The following is an 18,098-nucleotide window of genomic DNA, read 5'->3' as shown; positions in this document are numbered from 1 at the left end:
TTCTGTGAAAACACTTCCAAGTTACTTTTAGTTGAGAGCCAAGATGTGATGTAGCCAGCTAGACTATTCCCACCCCACCCCACAACTCATACAGCACTCATCCTAATCAAATGGTACCTTTAACAGGTCATGTTCCCCAAGATTTGCTGAATATCTCCATGTAAGTTTTCGGGGTCCAGTAGGATCAGCCCAAGCAAAAAGTCGAGCTTTCCTTGGGGGCAAGTCCACTTCCTCCTGTGTCCCACTAAAAGAAAGGAAAGTTATTAACACCTTGACCTTGAGAAACAAAGGCCTGAAGTTTATTAAGGTAGGGACTAGCACAAAAGTCCTAATAAATTTTATTTAATAAATAAAATATGACTCTGCCTAAATAAGCTAAAATGTCCAACAAACTATTTTAAAGCTTGGGGAGACAGATTATTACCCTATGATATTGTTTCCAATGCCTCAATAAACTAGACTGATCTAGGCACAAACATGCCAATGAAATTCACTAATACAAATGAACCAGTAAATCAACATTCACTTATTGAAAAGGCTTTGTACAGTAAATATCCTCCATAACAGAACATCATTCAATGCCTATAGTTAAACTTTTAAATCTATTACTTAAGCTATCCAAAATGAGTATGTGTATGTATGTACACACATATGCATATCAGCAAAAGCAAAACAAAGCATATAGTATTCCAACTCAAAGCTAGTATGTAGTGTGGCATGGGCTGGCAGCACAGCCGAGGAGCTTGCTGAAATGCAAAGTCCTGCAACCTCTCCACATGCTGCTAAATCAGAATCTGAATGGCAACAAAAACTGACCACTAAAGTTTAAAAATCTTGGTCTAAGTCTTTCCATTTCCTAATGTGATATATATATATATATATATATATATATATCCATTTCCTAATGTGAGATATATATATATATATAAATATACACACACATATATGTATGTGTGTATGTATGTATACACATATGCATATCAGCAAAAGCAAAACAAAGCATATATATACAAAACAAAGCATATATATATATATATATATATATACACACACACATATATATAGGTACCTATATATATATATATATATCATTTTCTTGATCCACTCATCTACTGAGGGGCATCTAGATTGGTTCCATATCTTAGCTATGGTGAATAATGCTGCAATAAACATAGTTGTGCTGGTAGCTTGTTTGTTTTCATTTGGGTAAATGCCAAAGAAATTTAAGTACCATGGTTTCCCTTATTTGCAATAATTAGTATACGTATAGGATAATTTTATCAGATAAGCTGAAAAGTTCAAAAGCTATGTATATATGACCATATAAGATGATGCTAAGTGAAATGAACCCCAAGATACAGACACAAGAGGTCTGTCTTTGTTGTTTTAAATGTACTATGTGATTTTTTTTTGTTTCCTTTGTGTGTTTTTACCCCTATGGTATATCCCCTGTTGTCACTGTACTTGGTTTTGATACCCTGCATCTTGTATATACATTTGTCTAATCTGGAGAGGGGAAGGGGAATAACAAAATGGTAAAATAAGGACACAGGATGACCCACTGCAACAATGATACCCACAGGACAGTATAGTGGAAACAAACTTTACAACTTGGGGTAGGGGGAGCAGGGGACTGTGGTAGGTGGGGAAGGGAAGTGATAGTGGGACAACAACAAGGGAAGGAGTAATGATGAGCGACAAGTAATGTACTCATTGCCTTACTCATGTAACTGTAACCCTCTGTACAGCACCTTTATAATAAAATAAAATTAAAAAAAAATCTTGGTCTATATACTACAAAATAATCTACCTATGTTTTGATCCTGGATCTGTATTTTTTTTCTTTTTTTGTCAAGGTGATGAACAGAGGGTTTACAGTTCCATAAGTAAGGTAATAAGTACATTTCTTGTCAAACTTGTTACCCCTTCCCTGATTTTTCTACTACTTTCCCTCTGTATCTGTATTTTTAAAACTCTCATTGGATCCACAGCAGGAAAGTTAAGAATAGGGAAATCTTCAAGGAATTTATAAATATATTTATTTGGTTGTATACATATATAATGCATAATATATATAATGTATGTTGAGGGCTTAAAACTATTATGCCATTAAGCAATAACATCAGCAAATGGCAGCACAAGCAAGGGCAGAATAACAAAATTCCTATTACCTTGCACTATAAATTCAGCATCACTCTCTACTCACTGTCCTTTCATTTAGACAACTCTGCTCCCACTAACCAAAAAGCAGATACAGATTCATCAGGAGAGGTTCACTGAGCATCTCCATGTTACAGAGAGAACAGAATGCTTAAGCTGATTCAGAGTGCCGTATTTGCTACTCTAAACATTAAAAATCCCTAAAAGATCTTTTACCAAATGTGTTGTCAAATCTGACAGGAAAATTTTATTTGAACTGACCTGAGACAACTGAAAGTCTCTAATTTGTCTTGCTTGGTGTGAATATCTATAAGCTTTACTTCAGAAATATTAACATGTTGATTTTAAGTACTTTCTCAAGACTTGCTCAAAGTATTTGTTAAAAAAAAAAAAAAACAACCTAAAGAGTATGAGTGCAATACTACCTTTCTAAAACCTGGAAACACTTGAAACCAAGTGCTTCCCTAAAAGGCAGAGTAGACTAATGGCAGTAAATCAGAAGCTTTAGGCATGATGGTACAACAGTAGAAGCTACTAGGGAGGCAGGGTCAAGAGAAGCTCAGTTTGAGGCCAGCCAAGGCAAAAGTTATCAAGACTCTATCTCAAAATAAAAAGGATAAGGATCATACTTAGTAGAATGGTACAGTGCTTGCATAGCAAGTGCAAGGCCTTGCATTCAATTTCCAGTACTATAAAAATAGATTAAATAAATAAATCAGAGTTTCCATTAACTCTATTTTTCTTACCTTTGTTTATATGTGAGGATGGCCCATGGTGTATGGTTTATTATCAGGGCAGGGGCAGACCCCTCATGATAATCAGAAAAGGTTATGACAGTTGAATGCTCAGCAATGTTTACATCCACCAAGATACCTCCATTCTATTGAAGGAAAACATATACACAATTATTGTACTAGTTTAATGTTACTTACATATATAATTCTATAATTTTTTCAAAAATAATAAGCCTTGTTTTCTAAAATTTTACACATGCATAACATTATAAATTCATGCAACACCACCTTCAAATAATTACCAGTAGATTTTTTTTTAGAATAGTTTATATAGTCTAAAGCAAATTTTAAAAGTCAATGACTGCATTTTGGAAAGAACTTACCAGGTCCTCTAAGCTCAATAAAGTTCCATTATCCTGCCGATTATAAAAGAATGGTTTGGAAGATCCTTCACAGCCCACCACTCTCACACAAAGTTTGCCTGACAAATTTTCAGGCCAAAATGGAAGGCACTAAAAATATAAAAATTAATATCAGTTTGAAAACGGTACTATGGCATACAAGACACTAAGCTTTCAACTTTCAATGTGACTTTGATTAAATTATTTCTTCAAATGTTCTACTTCTTATAGTACAACCATTGACAAGCTAGGTATTGAAGAACACAGCTGTAATCCAAACACTTGAAGGCTGAGGCAGGATGATAAAGAGTTAAAAGATCAGCCTGGACTACAAACTGAGAGCCCATCTCAACCAAAGACTAAACCAAAATACATAATAACTATTTTTAAAAATAAAACTCATTGGAATATATATTTATCTATATGTTACAATTAAAATATAAAGAGCCTATTGATTAAGATCACTACCTCAGATATCTTGAATATTTTTAAATACTATAATCTTAACAAAATTCGCTTTTGTGTGTATTTCATTTACATCATTAATGCATGAAGAGTTCTCTCATAGAGCAGCTTTTCCTAGATAAACCAGAAAGACAAATGAGTCAGAGAAAGAGAGTATCTCAGATTTGCTGAAAGAACTGATTACTTTCTCTTTGATGTTACTAAAACCATATTCTCCCTTGAGCCTATTTCTTGTCTACAAAATCCAGGATTTAGTTCCTAATTCAAAATTTCCTACTGCTATCGAACAAATCCTGACAGCTCATTTCAAAGATAAAAATTATTATTATTTATTTGTTTCCAAGACATGGGGAGATAATTTTAAGTGCCATGAAAAGACCATGACTCTTAGAACTCTAAATCTGTATTACATCTGCCCTTTTGAGCAAAAAATAACTTTACAATTTTTTTTTATTAAACTTGTCTGGAGAATGGCCTTCACCTATGTGAAAGTCAGGTATTTGGTTGCTGAAATCAGTCCAAGTCAAGTGACACTATCTGAATACCTACTCTACTCCTTCACTCTTTCCCTTATTGTCACATCTCCTCAAACCTGAATGAGCCTGAACAGTTTAGTTCAAATCCTATCTCTTCCATGAAACTTGACATTTTGATATAGACTACCAATATGTACCAAATCAACTAGTAAGACCTTACTGACCCTAAAAAAGTCTGAACCTCAATCTCCTTTTCTATAAAATGTGAAAGCTGAATTCTTGTTAATTGGCAAGTAAATGTCCAGTTCACTTATTCAAAAATTCTATAAAACCTGTAACTTTACATATTATCTTTTTCTCCATGGGTTAATTTATAGGCATCTCAGGCCCTGATAAGGTTATATAGCTCCTTTGGGTATACAGATACTATCCTGACAATGAGTACAGGGACATTATCTTGACAATTATCTTTATAAAATTTACATTATCTCTATGAACTTTTCATAATATACATTCACATTTTATATGTGTGCGAAGAACTGGAGAATGACTGTTAATTATGTAGAGTGAGCTTGTGGAAAATACTATCAATGACTCTTTCCAAACGTATGCCTACAGTATGTAAGAAAAAATTTCAAAGCCAGCTGTCTTAGTTTAACAAATAAATATGATACAATAGAGTGAGTATACAAAAAGGCATATAAAACTCACTTAACATGTCCATATCTATATGTTTATTTTAGGAATGAGTTACATGAAAAGGCAATTTTACCTCTGAGGAAGCAACATAGCTCCATTTGTTGGTTGGTATAGAGCCATCAGGGGCAATCTCCCCAACTTCGAGTTCTAAGGAAGACTTGTTTGCAATGGTACAGAAAGGGGTCAAAGTGACTATTCGGGAGAGATTGAAGCTGCTCATTTTGATGCTGACACCAACCTGTGGGAAGTAAACACACAAGCTTATTTTTGAGCACTTTTCAATCTCTTTGAAATTGACACAACTCTCTCATTCACACAGATATCTCAAAATATTTTAAAAATAAGAATTCTTAAAGTAACTAATAAAAGCTGTATTCTAGGGCTGGAAAGGTGGCTCAGTGGTAGAGCGCTTGCCTTGCATGCATAAGGCTCTGGATTCGATTCCTCAGCACCACATAAGCAGAAAAAAAAAAGGCCAGAAGTGGTGCTGTGGCTCAAGTGGTAGAGCACTCACTCGCCTTGAGCTGAAGAGCTGAGGGACAGAGCCCAGGCCCAGAGTTCAGACCCCACGACCGGACCCAAAAAAAAAAAAGCTGTATTCTACTACTGATTACCATCTAACTAAAAGGGAAATTTTTAGTGCCTGAGTTTGGCTCTAAAAGAAACTAAGTCAAGAACATCAATTAATAAAGTAGTAATAATTTGCAATAACACATTTAATCTGTGAACCTTTTATTATTCTAAACATAAAATTGAAGCAATAGTCAAATACATCAGTTTCCTTCAGGGAATTCAACTCATTGTTTAAACAAATTCAAGTTCTCCTTTAATTACAGTGGTTGTAGAAATTTGTAGATAGCACTCAATTTAATACTTTGATGTCAAATTACTGAATTATGGGAAAGATGAATACAGTCGAAGATAATTAAATTAAGCAGATGCTTACCAGGTATTCCATGTTGTTGGCAGGACACTTCACACAGCCATAACTTCCCACTGTATCCAATGAGAAACTATTGGACCAAGAACTGGTTGAAATTTTTAACTGTACCTATACCAGAAAACACATACTATCATATTAAGAAACTTAAAAGATGATATTCACTCTATTTGTTAGGATGTTTCTAGACTGCTAAAACTTCTTTTAGCACCGTAAGACATAGGAAAATATAATCACAGTCGTATTACAAATGTAACAGAACCACAGACAATATAACAAAAATATAGCTCTCCCCATCTCATTCATCTGAGCAGAAAGTAAATTTAAAGATAGACACCAGTGAGATCTTGCTTATGAAAATAAAGATTAATTAAGACTAAGATGATTAAGAGAATTGTTATAACAAACAAGACTATACTAAAGCTACCAGCATAACTATGTTTAGTGCAGCATTACATACCATAGCTAAGATATGGAACCAACCCAGATGCCCCTCAGTAGATGAATGGACCAAGAAAATGTGGTGTATATACACAATGGAATTCTATGCCTCCATCAGAAAAAATATCATTGCCCCATTTGTTAGGAAATGGAAAGACTTAGAAAAAATTATATTAAGTGAAGTAAGCCAGGCCTAAAGAAACATAGGTCCCATGGTTTCCCTTATTTGAAATAACCAGTATATGTCTGAGACAAGCAGAAAAGATCAGATAAGATGATGTTAGGTGAAATGAACCCCAAGATAAGGACACAAGTGTTTTTTTCTTTCTTGTTATTGTTTCTAACATATTTATAAGGTGATTTTTTTGTTGCTTTGTATATCCCTCCCCCACGGCATAACACTTGTTTTCACTGCATTTGATGTTGGTATAATTTGGGGAGGGGTAGAGGAAAAAATTGTTTAAATAGGGATACAAGTGGACCCATTGCAACAATGAGATGTACAAGACGCTATGTCGAAAAATGAACTTTACAACTTGGGCAGGGAGGGGGGGAGTGTAGTTGTGGAGATGGGAGGGCAGGGATGGTAGGGGAAAAACAAAGGAGGAGGCAACAATGCTTGATAAGAAATGTACTCATTACCTTGCTCATGTAATTGTAACCCCTCCGTATGGTATTTTCACAATAAAAAACTTATCAAAAAATATTTCCTAGTATTAGACTTACAATACAGAGCTAAAAAATTCTTAAATATACAGAGTTGGTGACATTATTTAGCAGACACTTAACATTGAAGGTTTTGTCAGAGGCACTATGAAGACAGTAGGATACAGTTCGTGTCTTCAATAGAATTGAAATAAACAGGGAAACCAGGAAATAATACCAATAATTATGACAAAAGGTTCAATAAAAGAGCCCATAGAACAGATGCAGATGCTATGGAAAATATAGCATGAGAGAACAATGAGTTTACTAGTAGATCTGGGATGGAAATCAAGTTGTTGTTTTCTTTTTTTTTTGGTCAGTCTAGGGCTTGAACTTGGGGCCTGGACACTGTCCCTGAATTTTTTGCTAAAGGGTGAGCACTAGACAACTGTGAGATACAGCTCCAATTCTAGTTTTCTGTGGTTAATTGAAGATAAGAATCTTATGGACTAATGTGCTCATTATCTTGCCCAGGTAATTGTAACCCCTCTCTACAGTATTTGCACAATAAAAAAACTTTAAAAAAAAAAAGAATCTTATGGACTTTCCTGCCCTGGGGCTTCAATCAATGATCCTCTAATGCTCAGCCTCTTGAGTAGTTAGGATTACAGGCATGAACCACCAGTGCTTGTCCATAGCAGATTTTTTTTTTTTAGGTCCGGTTGTGGGGCCTGAACTCTGGGCCTGGGTGCTGTCCCTCAGCTCTTCAGCTCAAGGCTAGCACTCTACCACTTGAGCCACAGCACCACTTCCGGCCTTTTTCTTACGTGGTGCTGAGGAATCGAACCCAGTGCCGCAGGCATGCAAGACAAGCGCTCTACCACTGAGCCACCTTCCCAGCCCTATAAGCAGACATTTTAAAGAGAGAGACATAGTAGAAACTGACTGTAGGACAGGAAAGTCTATTCTGCTCCTGAATGTGCCATTCAAATTTTTATTAATCTAAAACACAGAAACACAGAGTTAACCTGGGACAATGTTTGGTCACCTGTTGTTTTGTGCTGGTACTGAGGCTGAAATCAGGGCCTGTATGCGGTCCTGAGCTTTTTCACATAAGGCTACTGCTCTACCACTGAGCTAGAGCTCTACTTCTGGCTTTTTGAGAGTAGCTTATTGGAAATTAGTCTCACAGACTTTCCTTCCCTGGGCTGGCTTTGAACTACGATCCTCAGATCTCAGCCTCCTGAGTAACTAGGAGTACAGGCGTGAGCCACCAGCACCCACGTTACAATACTGTATATTAATCAACCCTCACTATCAGTGATTCTCAAAGTGGTCCCCAGATCACCAATGTTAGCATCACCTGAAAATCCTTTACAGATACAGAGATTCTCAAGCCATTCCTAGACTACCAAATGAAACTCTTAATTTTTGTTGTTGTTTTCTTTTGTTTGATACAAGTATTGGGGCTTGAACTTAAGAGTCTTATGCTCCCTCAGTTTTTTCATTCAAGGCTGGAGCTGCACCTTCACTTTCCAGGTTTTTACTAGTTAATTGGAGATAAATGTTTCTGGGATTTGTTTGCTCAGCCTGGCTTCAAACCTCACTTCTCAGATCTTAACCTCCTGAGTAACTACAATTATAGGTGTCACTGGTGCTCATCTCAGCAAACAGTATTAAAAATCCTTTAAGTAATTGTAGTGTCCACTGAAAATTGAGAAGCACTACTGTAAGAATATAAATGGAATGATGAAGAATTTTTACTTATCAGGCCTCAGAATTCCAAAACACAAAAAGCAGGTAACCAAAAAAGATGAAGAAAACAGGTTAAGTAGAAGAAATGGAAGAGCCAGAGGGGACAGAAGGTGCAGTATATGGAAAAGCTTAGATGTAAGCACTTGAGAAAGAGTGCAAAGGAATGTAGAGATGAGTCTGAAGAGGAAAGAAGAGGCCAGAGCACAAAGGACAGGGCTTAGTCATTGGGCTTTTCTCATGCACTGGAAGGCTCAACTAATCTACAAGAAATGCAACTGCTGCATCTACAGAAATACCATGTCATCACTGGTAAAGGATATAAAATAAAACTTTTCCACCTGACAGGCTTTAAGAACACGAGGAATTCTATATTCCCTGGAGAAGGCTTCAGGAAACTGCTGCTATTGGTTCCTATCATTCTCACCAGATTCTGCATTCCTGATGTCTCCTACATTTAATTCATGCCAAAGGCACTCAGCAAATAGGTAAACATGGTTTTGGAGTTCCAAGTTTCTAGATTAGGGATTTACCTATTTTAACTTTTTATATAACAAAAACATACCTTATTTTTACTAAAAATGTTCTTCTTCTTAAAAGAGAATAAAATGATGTCCCTAAAATCAGCCGGATGCTTCACATGAATATCTTCTGAACGATACTGGAGAACCCGAGAAGTTTTGTTAATTAACCAATAGGGACTAAAGACAGACAGCACCAGTCGGCTGCCAATTCTCCTGACATGTATTGACAGGTCGACTGTCATCACTTCTGCAGAGTCAGAGGAAAAACACACAAGGAAGAATTCCGGGAGTGTATCACATATGCGGAAGTGTCCATTCCAGTTTTTACCCAAGTATTTCACCAGGACTAATTCCATAATTTCTCCACTGATTCTAGAATGTAGAACATCAGCAGCACTTCCTTCTGCTAGCTCATGAGTTTCCGCTGTTCCCTAATAGCAGACACACAAAATTCAAATCTGCTTAGCTATTTTCAAAAACATTTGAAAGCCAAAATATATATTTTATACAAGTGATTGTGAACTGCCAAATCTAGTCAGGTTTACACATTTATGGATACCTAGTAACCACTAAAGATTTAAAAGAAACACTACAATATTGTCACAGGCAGAACTGTCTGTTTGCCATAAGCCCTAAGTTTTGAGAACAAAATCATATCTATGCCAAGAATCAAAGGCTGGGTTGCAGAGCCCTGAGGCTGTTGTCATTAGAGCTGTGTCATTAATGAGCCACTTAGCTGCTTGGGCTCCTCTCTTCATATGCAATGGCTCATGGATCCCATATGAATAGACAAAGAAAAATAATGTCAAGTTATTTTGATGTCTTCTAAGAAAGGTGAAATGATTTTTTTTAAACGAATAACCAACATATAAATCAGGCTTACTTGTTGAAAAGTTCTTGTAGTTTTTTTGTTTGCCAACAATGGTGTTTGACCTCATAGCCTTACACTTGCTCAACTGGCACTCTACTACTTGATCCATGCCTTCAGCATGGCTTTTTCCTGATTATTTTGGAGACAGAATTTCATGGACTTTTCTGCACAAGCTAGCTTTAAACCACAATCTTTCAGGTTTTAGCCTTCTAAGCAGTGAGGATTACAAGGTGTGAGCCACTGGCACCAAGCGTAAAAATGTCTTTTGTATATATACTATTTAGTTCATTTAATTCATTTTTGGTTCTTAACCTAGGAATGACTCACTGTTAAATAAAGAAAAAAATGTAGGTTCCAACACTAAGAATTTGCCACTTTAAAATATCCCACTACTAGAAAATGTTCCTTATCATTTCCTTTTTTTTTCCTTATTATATCTTAAGGGAGTAATTATTTTTATTTTCAGTAAGACCTAGGACCAAATAATTATAATATTAACTTTAAAGTAAAAGCTGTAAGACGAATTATTTTATCATTGGCTTTTTTTCTCCCCTGTAAGCAATGGAATTTTACTGAATACCAAAGGGATGATGAAGGTTCTTAATTTATGGCAGACACAGAAAAGTAGTAGGGATCAATAAGCCAAACTGCCTAGTTTAAATGCTCACTTTACCAGTGATTAGTTAGGGGACTGTGGACAGTCATGTAATCCCTCTGTGAAAAAGGGTCTATTGCAGAAGGCTACTGTAAGGCTTAAATGTGTTGATAAACATAAATTGTACTATCTGTTTGATACCAATAGAGGCTGTCAGTTCTTGGTCTCTTTGATACTAATTATTGCAAGTATGCTATGGAAAACACAGACATCAACAAGAAACATCAAACAGAACTGAATTTCACTTTGTGCAACAGTAAGAGTCAAACAAAGTGCAAGAAGTATACCTCAAGTAAATATCTTAGGGAATATGGAAGGAGATTCCGCAAAGTTAGAGGAGGATAAAGATGGATAAGATAAGCTGGATCCCAGTCCTCGCCATGGGTACTGATATAGCTTAACTCATCAGGCAGAGCAATCGTATTCACAATGAGTGGCAAGAAGTTGACTTCCACTGAAGGGCACTGCAACATGCCTCTGACCTCCTTGCTCCGGTGGAGTTCTTCCTTCCAGGAGATGTAGGTGGTAGACGGTTTGTACTGATGCGCTAAGATTCCAGCTGGCTGAACAAACAACTGACCTCTGCAGAAAACAAAAGCAAAAGCAGCAGGAAAAAAAAAATCTTTGAGAATGAAAAACAACCTCATTAAATATTCTCAATAACTCTACAAAGTGGGTATTATTATTGTTATTTTATGGCAAGGAAACTATGGCTAAGAAAGGTTAGGAAACTTGTTCGAAGTTATTCAGCTAACTCACAAAGCAACATTTTAGGAGGGAAAAAAAACAAAAACACTGTAAAACGAGGACAACTTAATTTTTTTCATCTCAAATACAGAGATGATCTAATAAATATATTAAATACATATCTTTAAACATTCTAAAATATCAAAAACAAAATAAGGAGTTCTAAGCTAACAAGTTCAATAAAAAAGGCTGCATTTGTCTTAAAACTAGTTCTTAATAAATCTTCAGATAATAAAATGTGAGGTTTTCCTAGAAAATTGATCTATAATTGACAAAATTTAAAATATACAAGATGAATTTCTTCTTGAATGATTTATTTTTAAATGAACATATTTAATTGTATAAAGTAAGGAATTCACCGTGGTATTTTCATATATCCCTTCTTCCTCCTATCCTTCGGACCCTTCCCAATCCCTAAAAGTCCCTCCTTTAATTTGTTGTCCTTGCCATCCTTCCCCAGCTCCAATGACTAGTGTCCCATTCCAGAGCATAGTATATTCAAAGAAGTATCTACCTGTATGAATCTAGTGGGACATGGAACTCCTCCTCAGGTTTGGCTATTCCAATGGGCTCTAATAGCTTAACATTCTTAACGAATTTATAGATGGTAAATGCTATAGAGAAATGGTTTTTAATCTGTTGAAGAAAAAGATATACAATTATTTCAAAAAGACATGTAAGTTAAAAACCATTGGTTTCATACAATCACTTAGATCTGAAAAGTTTCAAAACCAATACTGGAAGGTATATCCATTGACAATTAAAAATATTTAGAATGTTTTAAGTTTACTTTGTATGAATACATTATGTATTTATATATACAGATAACATATAAACTTGATGTCTAAGTGGCAGCTGGAAGTTACTAAAGCATAAACATACTCTGTATACTGTATAGTAATGCTTATCTGAAGTCTGTAATACTATCCTTCAAATCTGTGGTGTTCTGGAAGATTTCAGCCACATTTCTCCATTATAACCTTTCTCAATGTAGCATATGATTAAACAGAAAAGGAGCAAAAGAGAGAAAAACAGTGTTCTTGACTATAGTATGACATATTGCAGCTAATAACAAAGAGATAAAAATATCCAAAATTTGAAACTTTCTCAATTTGTAGCTAAATAGGAAGAAATGTCTTTCTGCTGATAATATAGTGACACACTGATACCTGTAAGGTACAGAAAAGTCAAAATGTTTGGTTAAACTTGAAAAGTAAAAGAAAATATTTATATAAATTAAAATGATGAAAAGATCTTTCAGGAGAGTGGATCACTCCACTGTTCCCTTCAAATACACTTATAAAAGAAATACCAAGTGACCAAGAGAATGGTGTGTTATCCTATTTAACAACCAATTATAATTACACTGTTCCCTCACTCTGAATCTTTAATCTAAATGGAAAAAAACTTCATTAACTTTATATATAATAAATATGGGCTTAAAAGCGAACAATATTGTTTTTATCAGACATTTAAAATAAAGAATACTATGAAAGCAGGTTATTATTTATCTTTGTTTTCCAGCACTGATGTAATGAAGTTGTACCATCTTCTATATTCAGGTGAATGACTTAATTTCCTGACACTACGGAAGAAATATAATCCATCAGTAAGGACTACCTGCAGAGGGGAGCGGAGGGTGATCACTTTGTTCCCTTCAGTAGCATCAATCTGTACCAAGACAGAGTCCGAGTGACTAGCATTGGGATTCCATACATTATACAATCGCCGTCCGGGTCTGGCAACAGGAATATTTGCAACTTCTGTATATCCATGTGGCACTAAGGCAGAGCATAAGTGAAGAGAATGTCAGTCAAATGTTCATTTATCAATATGTCCATGTCAGAATAATGAGCATCACAAAGTAACACGGTTGTTTTCCCTATAACTGAAAGTAATCACTATAAAATGTTTGTCTAAAATGTAAGGAAGAAAAAAAGAAAAAAAAATAAGACTTTTGATCCAAAGCAACTTGGGGACTTTTGAGTATATTAAACAAAATCCAACTTAATTCTTCTCTCAACTATGGTAATCACTATCATCAGTATCTTAAGACATTCTGAATATTGTTATTTTCTCTCTTCAATGAGCTCTTTTCCTTTTTGAAGCATACTATGTATTGTACAACTCAAAGAAATAGAAATAATCTAGTTTTTTCAGGTATTTCTTACAAATTAATCAAGTTTAATCCTTTCAAGTTTCGAAGAACATTAAGACAAAGGTTTATCAATTATTTATTCCAAGTCTTTAGCAATGTTGTCTTCCAGTGAATAGTGGCTCTTGTCTGTAATCCCAGCTACTCAGTAGGTAGAGATTAGAAGGACTGAGGCTCAAGGCTAGCCTATCCAAAAACTCAGTGAGACTCTCAATCATTAAGCTGGGAGTGGAAGCACATGCCTGTCATCAAATGGGCCCATAGGTAGGAAGAAGTCATCTAAAGCTGCCTCTAGACAAAAACTTGAGATCCAACCTGAAATATAACATAAAACTAAAAGGGCTGGAGATGTGGCTCAAGTGGTAGAGCACCTGCCTACCAAGTATTAGTCCCTGAGTTCAAATTCAAGTATGCCCTTTCTCCCTCCACAAAAGAAATATTGTTTGCCAATATATCTGTATCTGCAGTAATTTTTTTCAAAATACTTTATTAAAACTCAGTCTACAACAATTCCTAAGATGCCCTTAAGATAGAAGCATCATACCAAAGGTGAAAGTGAAGAAGGAGCTTTCTTGACGGCTCAGTGTGGACAGCTTTCCTTGCTGTGAAGGTTCCGCACAGGCATATTCCAGCTCCAAATCATGACCAATGTCCACTGTGTAAACATCCCTTTTCTCAGAGGAGCCCATTACCCTGAGATTACCATTGGGCTGCACTGTAATGGGAATACCCATAGCATTTTTTACTGTAAAAGGAGCTCTGTCTTTTAACGCGTAGTCAAAAGTAGAAGCAGCACCTTCTGAAAAACCCTGCAAAGGAACATATCGACATCATCAAAGTTTTCCAGTGTACTTTCCAGTGTACCATGACCACATTTTTAGAAACTCGTTTTTATGATTCCAAAAAAATTCCACACATTTCATTCTTAAATTCAACTTGAAACATTTCAAATAAGAATCAAGCATACTTTTGCTAAATTGTTGAAAACATTAAGACAACTTTTGGATATTGTTATATTCATTGTATCTCCTGAAGAAATGTGAATTGCCACTTGTGGCTCAGGAATAAAATCATCTCCTGGCATCAAACTTTTATCCTGGATAGGGTTCTTCTTGACCTATAAAGATAAATAACACAGAAAATTCAAGTCATCAACCAATTAATAAGATTTTTAAACTCAGTAGTATTGAATTCTCTTAAATATGTTTTACATAAGTTTCCTTAAAAGAGTCATTTTCAAACCTATTCTGAAGTTGCTTTAACATACTGAGATCAGCAATTTTTATCTTAGTGTGGATTGCCTGCATGGGAAAAGGAACACAATATCTTATCTCTTGTGCACACGTTAGACCACTTGAGTTGATTAGCAATCAACAGTGAGCCTGAAGTGAGCCTAAATTAATACTTATTATAGGTATAATCTAGAAACAATAAACAGTACAATCAACTTTCAACTAGCATCTGATTTAATCTGGTGCAATCCCAGTCAGGTTTGTTTTCTAAAAGCACTATTTTTCAGTATAAATAGTCTTAACGGGTTGCAATAGTAAAGGAGGAAATATATGAGCTTTCCATCATGGGATAGCATGTATACACCAAATCACTACACCTTCAAAAGGTTCTAACAGCATTTGAAAATCTTTGTAAAACAGTCCTGAGGATGTAGAGAGGTAGGCCAGAAACATTTGCACTTCAGAAAAGGAACTGGGACACAATTTAGGTGAGTTCTCCTCTTTTATCAAAAGATCTGCTACGTCAGCTTCAGTGTGTGACTCCTTATAATGCTGTCACAATCTAATAATAGGTAACAGTCATTCCTGTTAATCTGGAAAACATGCTGTGGTAACTATCCCAAGTGCTCTCAAGAAATATCATAAACAGTAGAAAAGAGTTCGTGAACTAGAATAGCAATTCTCAAGATTCTTTTGTCTCTCTGAGTATCTTAACTCTGTATTATGTTGACTTTTATCTATCAATATAAACTATATTAGAAATGAAAACTGAAATATTTCAATGTTCATTTTTAAATGTTAAATTCTAATAGAAATAAATTTTAAAGAAAAATAGCTAGAAAATATAGTGAAAGGCATTTACTAATCTAACATCGGCAGATGGAGTCTCATTTTTGCTCTATTACTACATCTGTTGCAATATTCCATTTGTGTGGCTCCTGAAAAACCCTATTGTATGTTCATGAAAAATATGAATGCAAAATATATAAAAAGTATCAACATTAGTATGGAAAGAATTAATTTTAACCACATGAGCCTTCTGAAAGGTCTTTAAGGATCCTAAATGAAATCTTGAAAATCATTATATTAAAATGTATTAGTGAATGTAGTGTCACTCTGTACAAAGTTGTTCTATAAGCTTTCCTTACATCAAGCCTTAAATTCCACTGTCTCTTCCCTTCTACTCTCTCAATCAGCGGCTCCCAGACAGCATGGATCTCATTGTAATAGTGAACCTGAAAAGGCACAAAATTTAGTCAGTCAGTCCTTTACTCAAATTATATAACTGCACCCAACAGACAAAAAAGATTAATGTTTTATGTATATATATATATACATACATATATATATATATATCAGTTGCCATTTTTAAAACTGAGAACACTATATAATCTACATATATAGATATAGATAGATAAGTGGTGTATGTCTCTTTATTCTCACTTGGTAGCCATTAATTACTTAGCAACAATTTCCTTAAAAATTCTCACACATCAGCCAGGTACCAGTGGCTAATCAGGGGGCTAAGATCTGAGGATTGCAGTTCAAAGTCAGCCTAGCCAGGAAAGTCTCTGAGACGCTTATCTACAATTTTTTAAAAAGCTGGAAGTAGAGCTGTGGGTCAATAGGTAGAGCTCTAACCTCAATTGAAAAAAGCTTAGGGGCAGTGTCAGGCCCTGAATTCAAGACCTAATACCAGAATTAAAAATAAAATCTCACGTATCAACAAACTAAATGTAGATTACATTACGTATTCATATAAATACTTGTAGCCATGCAAAAGCAACAAAAGTTCTTATCTTAATTTTACACATGTACTTTTGTTTTTAAGTCTGAGACCAGAACTTGAACTCAGTACCTGCCATTGTCTCCCACTGGCTGTTCATCTGCCAGCTCCAGAACTTGAACTCAGTACCTGCCATTGTCTCCCACTGGCTGTTCATCTGCCAGCTGAGCCATACCTCCAACCAACCCCACTGTGCCTGTACTTTCAAGAAGTTGGCTCTGGAATACTAAGTGATATGGTCATACCTGCAGTGTCATGTCAGCAGCAGCATTCATCAAGGAAGTCCAGTTCTTAATATTTCCTGAAAACTTAGACTCTGCCAATAATAAAGGCACAGTTCGATGCCCAAGTCCACACTCTAAAGTAACTTGAATGGATTCCACAGAAACTGCACAATTTTCTTCTATCATTGGATGCTCAATGTCTCTGAAATGTTCTGTTATTTCTGTTGCCACATCAACACCAAGAAACCAAGAGTTATAATCATTAATAGATCTGATGCTCCAAAGATTTTCCATTTCTTCAGACGTCTCTTTTGATTCATCTTCTTTTGCTTTTGGTGACATAGCAGCCATAATTGTCATCACAGTATTAAGAATTATGGGTGAAATCTTTAAAAAGGGAAGCAGAAAAATACTGTCTTTCCCAGATGAAAATTAATAAATATGCAATAAAGAAGTTCAAAAGTAAATTTAAATATATTAGGTTGGGAACTTAATTCTTTGCTTAAAATCTTTAGCAACTTCCCAGAACTGTCAGGATAACATTCAAACTCTCTTTGGTTTAGTGCACAAATCTCTCTATGAGCTTGCCCTTATGAAACCAACTAGAGTAACCCAAAGGTTGAGAAATAACAAGGCCAAGTAATTCAAAAGGATTCTTCTATTGTTCACTTTTACAATATTTATTTATCTAATAAGCTAAAAGATGCATTTACATCAGTGAAAGGAGTTTTCATCTGGCACTTTCCTAATTCACAGTCACAGTCCCACAAATCTCCCACACATCCACCTAGCCATGTAAGACCAGCCCCAACTTCTTAAGGAACCTTTTCACCCCTCTGCCTTTATCATACTGTCAGTTGTGTGGATAAACCTATCTAACCTCCACTGACTTTTCAAACTCAGTTCAAAAAGACCTACAAAAAGAGAGCTTTTCCTAAAGTCCTGGGCTGATATAGGGCCCTTTGCCATGCTCCCAATAGCACCTTACACAGACCCGAGCACTGACAGCTGTATTACTGATTCACTTCCTTCTCCCACATGGGCCCTAGAGTTGTTCAGTGGCAGGGATCATTTATTTATAATGCCTTTTACAGATTTTTTTTTTTGGTCCGGTCGTGGGGCCTGAACTCTGGGCCTGGGCGCTGTCCCTCAGCTCTTCAGCTCAAGGCTAGCGCTCTACCACTTGAGCCA

At 35.6% G+C, this 18,098-nt stretch overlaps 1 protein-coding gene across 2 annotated transcripts in view; it reads right to left on the bottom strand.

Moving 5' to 3' along the window:
- Window positions 1-18,098, bottom strand: part of Vps13c (vacuolar protein sorting 13 homolog C (S. cerevisiae)) — a 147,135-nt gene that overhangs the window by 32,118 nt on the left and 96,919 nt on the right. For both annotated transcript variants that reach the window (XM_013010094.1, XM_013010095.1), the window contains exons 52-64: window positions 16,929-17,294; window positions 16,046-16,132; window positions 14,633-14,782; window positions 14,210-14,474; window positions 13,131-13,291; window positions 12,025-12,146; window positions 11,051-11,345; window positions 9,279-9,668; window positions 5,882-5,986; window positions 5,009-5,173; window positions 3,278-3,406; window positions 2,907-3,040; window positions 118-244 (exon numbers count right to left, since the gene is read on the bottom strand). In XM_013010094.1, coding sequence (XP_012865548.1) covers window positions 118-244; window positions 2,907-3,040; window positions 3,278-3,406; window positions 5,009-5,173; window positions 5,882-5,986; window positions 9,279-9,668; window positions 11,051-11,345; window positions 12,025-12,146; window positions 13,131-13,291; window positions 14,210-14,474; window positions 14,633-14,782; window positions 16,046-16,132; window positions 16,929-17,294 — 2,496 coding nt within the window. The remainder of the gene's footprint in view (window positions 1-117; window positions 245-2,906; window positions 3,041-3,277; window positions 3,407-5,008; window positions 5,174-5,881; window positions 5,987-9,278; window positions 9,669-11,050; window positions 11,346-12,024; window positions 12,147-13,130; window positions 13,292-14,209; window positions 14,475-14,632; window positions 14,783-16,045; window positions 16,133-16,928; window positions 17,295-18,098) is intronic.

The sequence above is a fragment of the Dipodomys ordii genome, unplaced genomic scaffold, assembly GCF_000151885.1.
Source record: "Dipodomys ordii isolate 6190 unplaced genomic scaffold, Dord_2.0 Scaffold11, whole genome shotgun sequence".
Classification (NCBI taxonomy): domain Eukaryota; kingdom Metazoa; phylum Chordata; class Mammalia; order Rodentia; family Heteromyidae; genus Dipodomys; species Dipodomys ordii.
Note: the sequence above shows the minus strand (reverse complement) of the source record. Positions and strands in the feature narration are given on the sequence as shown.